The 7,283-nt window shown below is 41.7% G+C and overlaps 1 protein-coding gene across 1 annotated transcript in view; it reads right to left on the minus strand.

Moving 5' to 3' along the window:
• GINS3 (GINS complex subunit 3) overlaps nucleotides 1-5,934 on the minus strand; it is a 14,952-nt gene extending 9,018 nt beyond the window's left edge. The window contains exon 1 of the mRNA XM_017502580.1: nucleotides 5,293-5,934. Within this exon, the coding sequence (XP_017358069.1) occupies nucleotides 5,293-5,478 (186 nt within the window). The 5' untranslated portion in view covers nucleotides 5,479-5,934. The remainder of the gene's footprint in view (nucleotides 1-5,292) is intronic.
• Nucleotides 5,935-7,283: the final 1,349 nt, after the last annotated feature.

The raw sequence follows: 7,283 nt of genomic DNA on the forward strand, positions 1-7,283 counted from the left end.
AAAAAAAAAAAAAAAAGCCAACTTCTTAACAGAAACTATGGAAGCTACAAAACAATGGAAATATAATTTTTAAAAAAATGTTTTAAAAGAAAATAATTGTGAGTATAAAATCTTATACCCAGTGAAAAGAGCCTTTAAAAGTAAAGGTGAAATAAAGACATTTCCATAGAGAAAGTATGCAGAAAAGAGTAACACGGTAGACCTGAGACTGCTATCTTGGCAAGGTCTGCTTGCAAGGTTGGCCCTTGGTTGGCATCTGGGAACTTGGATTTCAGGAGGATACCCACCAGTCCCAGAACTGATGAGAGTATGCCTGAGCTGTTTGTGCGGACAATGTGGTTCATGTTAACACCTGCTTTCCTTCTGGGAGTCTGAATTTTGATCTGTGCTAGGCAGAGAGTGCTGCATGACCAGCCTCCAGTAAAATCCTGGGGACTCAGCCTTTAACAAGCTTCCCCCGTAGACAGTATTTGACACATTTTGTCAGAATTCAAATTACTGGAGAATTTAAAGTACGTCCTGTGTGACTCCCCTAGGAGAGGACTCTTGGAAGCTTGTGCCTGGTCCCCTCCAGACTTCACTCCATGCAACCTTTCCCTCTGCTGATTTTGCTTTATATCCTTTTGATGTAATAAATCTAACCATGAGTGTGACTATATGCTGAGTCCTTTAAGTCCCCTTAGTGAATCATCAAATCTGGGTTGGTCTTGGGGATCTGTGACACAGACAGAAACCGAGAACTGTCACCTGAAGATCCGGAGTAAGGGAATTCTGAAGAGGGAATGAAAACAATTCCAGAAAAAACTGTGGAAATACAGAAAGAAGAAAAGAATAATGAAAAGAATATATAAGTGGACATATAATAATAATGTTTTTTAGGGTTTTCAATGAGTCAATCATCACAATAGAATACATCACAATAACACAAAAGAAGAGAAAAAATGGGGTTTAAGTGTTCTAAGATCCTATTCATTTCTGTGAAGTGGTGAATGTAGTAACTTATATAACATTATTTTGAGTCAAAAATGACTGTGTAATATATTTGAGGTAGCCACTAAAACAACAGAAGACTATATAACTAAATAAACTAACAAAAAGGTAAATGAATAATAAAATAAACTTGATTAATGCAAAAGAAGTCATGAAAAGATAGAAAAAGAAAGCTACAACAGGTGAGACGTAAGAAAACAGTAGGAAGGTAAAAATGAACACAAACATATCAATAATTAAATGTAAATGGATTAAATATACCAATCAAAATCAGCACACTGAATAAAAAACAAAACCCAAGTATATGCTGCTTAAAAGAGACATACCTTAAATATGAAGACACAGAAAGACTAAAAATAGGATGAAAAATTATCATGTTAACACTAATCAAAAGACAAGAGCATCGCTAGAGATAAAGAGGGACATGTGACAATAAAAAAAGGGTCATTATATCTACCAGAAAATTATTAATATTTTTCTAAATTAACAGAAGTAAAAGGATAGACTAATCCATAATCATAGTGAGAGACTTTAACATGCTTTTTAATTTTTTTTTTTTTTTTTTTTTTTTTTTTTTTTTTTTTTTTTTTTTTTTTTTTTTTTTTTTTTTTTTTTTTTTTTTTTTTTTTTTTTTAAGTGAGGAGGTCTTGTTCTGTCACCCAGGCTGGAGTGCAATGGTCTTCTAGGCTCAAGTAATCCTCCTGCCTCAGGCTCCTGAGTAGGTGGGACTATAGGCATGTGCCACCACATTCAGCTAATTTTAAATTTTTTCCTAAGGACAGGGTCTTGCTATGTTGCCTAGGCTGGTTTCAAACTCCTGGCCTCAAGTGACCCTCCCACCTCCACCTCTCTAAGTGCTAGGGTTGCAAGCAGTAGCCACCATGCCTGTTCCACATGTTTTTCAGAATTAAAAAAAAAAACAAAACGAAACAGTAGCCCCCTCCCCTCCTCAAAAAAACTAAGGACAGAGAAAATCTTGACAAAACAATAAACAAATGAGCTAATTTACACATACAGATCATTTATTGCACATCATGACCTCACAATAGACATCTTTGCAAGTCCATACAGAATGGTTAAATTGGTCTTATGCTTTGCCATAGAGCAAGTCTCAGCAACTTTCAAAAGACTAAAATGATGCAGACTATCTTTTCTGGCCACAGTGGAATTAAGCTAGAAATAACAAAGAAACACTGGTAAATAACCGCCAGGCGCGGTGGCTCACGCCTGTAATCCCAGCATTTTGAGAGGCCGAGGCAGGCGGATCACGAGGTCAAGAGATCGAGACTATCCTGGCCAACATGGTGAAAACCCGTCTCTACTAAAAGTACAAAAAATTAGCCAGGTGTGGTGGTGCGTGCCTGTAGTTCAGGCTACTCAGGAGGCTGAGGCAGGAGAATTGATTGAAACTGGAAAACGGAAGTTGCAGTGAGCTGGGATCACACCACTGTACTCCAGCCTGGAGACAGAGTGAGACTATCTCAAAAAAAAAAAAAAAAATTGGTAAATAACCAAATCTCAAAATGTTTGAAATTAAGCACTAGTCTTCTAAATACCTATGGGTCAAAAAAGAAATCACAATAGAAATGAAAAAGTATTTTAACATTTTTATTTATTTATTTTTTTTGAGACTGGGTCTTGCTTTGTCACCTAGGCTGGAGTGCAGTGTTGCAATCATGGCTCACTACAGTATTGACCCTCCCAAGGGTTAAATGATGCTCCTGCCTCAGCCTCCTGAGTAGTTGGGATCACAGGTGTATGCTACCATGCCTGGCTTTTTATATATATATATATTTTTTTTTGTAGAGATGGGGACTCACTATGTTGCCCAGGCTGGTCTCGAACTCCTGGGCTCAAGTGATCCTCCCATCTCCAGCTCCTAGTGTTGGGTTTATAGGCATGAGACATTGTGCCTGGCCTAAAAAGTATTTTTAATTCATTGATAATGAAAATGTAACACATTAAAACTTACGAAATGCAATTAAAGTTGTGCTTTTATACATTTATGAATGTATAAAAGAAAACAGAAAGATTAATGACCTGCATCTCAAAATATGTGTGTGTGTGTGTGAGTGTCTGTGTGTGTGTGTGTGTGTGTGTGTGTGTGTGTGTTGCGGGGGAAAATAATAGAAAACTAAGCCCAAATAAAGTAGATGTTAAAAACTATTTGAGAACTTAATGAAATAAAAACAAGGGTACAAAAACAAAGGTACAAAAGGTACAAACTAACAGTCCTTAGTTCCTTTAAAAGAATAAAAAAAATTGATAGACTCCTGGCAAGAGTAATCAAGAAAGAGAAAACACAATTTATTGGTATTAAAAATAAAAATGACATCACTGTAATCTTACTGACATTAAAAAAGATAGTAAAGGAAATTCTGAACATTAGCACTGAAAGTTTAGACCAAAAAAAAAAAAAAAATTAGCTGGGCATGGTGGCATATGCCTGTAATCTCAGCCATGCAGGTGGCTGAGATGGGAGGATCACTTGAGCCTGGGAGGTCAAGGCTACAGTTAGCCATAACACACCACTGCACTCCAGCCTGGGCAACAGAGCAAGACCTTGTCTCAAAAAAATAAAATAGATAAAATGGTCAAATATTAAATTAAAAACCAATATACCAAAACACAAGAAGAAATAAAGTCTGCATAATCCGATGAATGAAATTAAATGTCATACAAACTTTCCTACACAAATCTCCCACGCAGAAGGATTCTAAAGAATTAATGTACCTCACGCCTATAATTCCAGCATTTTGGGAGGCCGAGGTGGGTGGATCACGAAGTCAGGAGATCACGACCAGCCTGGCCAACCTGGTGAAACCCCATCTCTATTAAAAATACAAAAATTAGCTGGGTGTGGTGGTAGGCACCTGTAATCCCAACCACTTGTAAGACTGAGGCAGGAGAATTGCTTGAACCCAGAAGGTGGAGGAGGCTGCAGTGAGCTGATTTTATGCCACTGCACTCCAGCCTGGATGACAGAACAACTCTGTCAAAACAACAAAAGCCAAAAACAAAACTACTCCAAAACCAAAGATTTCCAACTGAGGAACATTTTACAAAATATCTGACCACGACTCCACAACACTGTTGAGGTCATTAGAACAAGAAGGTCTGCTTAACTGTCACAACCAAGAAAAGGCTAAGGAAACACGTCTATTAAATTCAGTGTGGTATCTTAGGTGGAATCCTAGAACAGAAAGTACATTAACTAAGAACTAAGGAAATATGAATAAAGTCTGGGCAGCATAGCACCATGTTTACCAGCGGGTATGGGAACGGAATCTTCATCTGCGAAGTCAACAGATAATGTCTACATTTAAAAAAACAACCCAACAACATAAGTTTAAGAATCTTATTTAGAAATATGGAGATAATCTTGAAGACACCATTAAAAGAGGTCCATGAGCCCTGTGGACTTGGAGGGGGAATGCAAAAAGCAAGGCATGTCCTGCTATTTTTTCTTATAAATCTTTTGGTACTATTTGACTTTTAAAACTTGGTTATGTACCACTATTATAAAAATTAACTTGAAACAGACCAAACAAAAAACATCGTTCTAAACAAAACTTAGGTGAAACAGGAAATCCAAATTAATCATTACAAGACTGTTCCTGGGACAATCTTATATTTGAAGCCACACGGCCTTGGGTTCTGAATCCCAGCTCACCACTAACTGAAGCACCTGGCCAAGGGACGAAACCTTTCTAGTCCGCAACAGTTCCTGACTATAGGGATGCTGAAAGATTAAAGGGATAACAGACGGAAAAGCTTACTCCCCACACCCATCCATGCTGGCACTAAGTAAGCCCTCAGTAAGTGGGCGCTGATCCTGTCACCATTATGCAGGAATGAATCTAGCAACTTGGGGTTCCCACTCATCACATGCTCTTACTGAACCCAAACCTGTTTTAAGGCAAACATGATCAGAACTCTAATTCTGAAGTACTCGGCTGCAGTCAATGTTTAAGTATTCAACACACCTTGCAGGGGGTGGGGGAAAGACATTGATGAATTTGGACAGTTTCAAAAACGAAATCAATGCTGGAACCTGCCTGATGAACTAGGATAAATGTAGTTTCACCACAGATGGTGTGGAGACCACCCTGAGCGCGACGGGACCCCCTGCGCGCGACGGGACCTTCGCGGAGTTTCCAGAAGTCATTAGCGCCTTCGGCTCTGGCTCCTTGAAAACTACAAATCCCAGAGGGGAGCGCGCCCCGACGCGGCGTCCCAGGGCCGCGGGGTCCGCCGGGAGCTGCAGTCTTTCAGTGCGAGACCCCGCACCCAAATGCTCACCTGCGGGACCGCGTTGTCAGTCTCTGCGCCTCCGCTCCGCTCCAGGAAGAATGCGCCGAGGCGAGGCATGGCGGTCTCGGTGCGCACTGGGAGCTTCTCGTGGGACATCAGGATGTCGTCCAAAGAAAGAAAGTTCTCTTCAGGCCCCAGAGCACCCGACTGCACTCGGAAATAAGCCTCGGACATGGCGGCCACTTGAGCTTCTCCGCTTCCACTTGCGTGATTCGGAGGAGCCTTGGAGAGTTAGGGGTGCACAAGACGGAGAGGCGGAGATTGGGCAGGATGGTTAGGGTCAGGGGAGTGGATTGAAACTTGTTTCCCGCGCTCGGGGACGCGCCAGACAGGAGCAGTCGATTTCTGGCGGTACCGCCCAGGCAGAAGCAATCGACCAAGTCTGCAAATTTAGAGCCGGGGGACGAGGCTGGGGAGCGGTAGGTGGGGGCGCCGGAGGTTCTCTTCGCTCCGCCTGTAGCCCAGTGTGGGAACGTTACGAAGAAGCTAGAACGCCAGCTGAAACTCCTGGACGCATTTGTACTGAAATGTGTTCATATGATCCTTAAATAGTTGTGTGAAATTAAAAACACTTTGCAACACTTTTGGGGGTTTAAAATAAAGGCATCTTGTGCCCTTCGCTCCAGGCCTAAGTCCAATCCTTTACTACAGCTTTTTTTTTCACTATGCAACTCCATTAATCTTGGTATTTGAAAGAAGCGTTAAACAAAAACTTCCAGCACTAGCCCCAGCGAGTTATTATGGTCTAGATGATGAACTAGTGTATTGTATTTTGTTAGTATTTTGGTGGGGGTCTGACGGGGTGGGTAGAGGGGTGGAGCACTAGACTGCCCATGGCTTGCAAGGGTTGTGAGTGTACTTCAGTGTGGCCTAGCTCATCATCAACTGACGATCTCCTTTAGTGGCTCTGAATTTAAATCCCTAAAAATGGAAATCCAATTGGTCCAGTTTATCGATTGGTCCAGGCAGGCCACCCTATGGATGGGGTACCTGTATAAGGTGCGATCACTGTCCAGTGACCAGGGGAAGGACCATAGTCGCATAGTACCAGATTTGGTGGCTCTCCTCAGCCAGGCTATGGGATAACATAAATTGAGAGATTCCCTACAGAACTTACTTCATCTAGAAGAGCATTTCTGGGGCTACTGGAGCCGGGAGTAAAGGGTGTGTTGGAAGGGAGGTGTGTAATAACCATGGATTTTAGTTTCTGTATTTTATGATGCTTTGGCATCTTGGGGCCTTTGGGACCTGAGGGGGGAGTTGCCCCTCCAGAGTTAGCTAATTCCTAGAGATAGCAAACAACTTGCTTGTGAACACCCCTTTCATGTACAAACCAACCAATCCAAACCTATATCCCCACACTGCCTTTATCCATCTCACACACCAATATTTTCCCTGCCCCAAGTCACTGTCATAAATCACCTCATGGCCAAGTACCAGACAACTAGAAATCACCCCTATATCCCAGAGCTTGCCGACGTTATTCAGACTATTCAATCCTAAACTTGCTAGACTTCCCTGCCTCGCCCATTTTTTCCCACGGCAATCAAAGCTCTAGGCTTTCTCCTCACTCCCTCTGCCTCCTCGCTGACCCAAATACTTTCTCGTGTGGCCCTGTGCAGCAAAACACAGCCCCTTCTCTTGAGAACTGTAATAAAACTTTCAAAAGCATTGGCCACTAATTGATTGTCATCACTCAGTCACCTCTATACATTAAATTCTAAGGACAATGAAAACAAGGTGCCGTGGGGTGGGACTGGAAAGCCTCGGTACCATTCTAAGGAGTTAAGACCATTTCATAGGAAATGGGAGGTTTCAGGGGAAGTAACATAAATCTGAGCTTCAGGAAGATAATTCCAGCAGTGGATAAAGAAGAGAGAGATTAGATGCCGGGAACCAGCTTGGAAGCTGTTCAGGGGACAGTATTCGGCAACCATTTGGATACAGGAAGTGAAGTATAGAGAGTAGGCAAAGATTCA

Source organism: Cebus imitator, unplaced genomic scaffold, assembly GCF_001604975.1.
Source record: "Cebus imitator isolate Cc_AM_T3 unplaced genomic scaffold, Cebus_imitator-1.0 Scaffold297, whole genome shotgun sequence".
NCBI classification, from domain to species: domain Eukaryota; kingdom Metazoa; phylum Chordata; class Mammalia; order Primates; family Cebidae; genus Cebus; species Cebus imitator.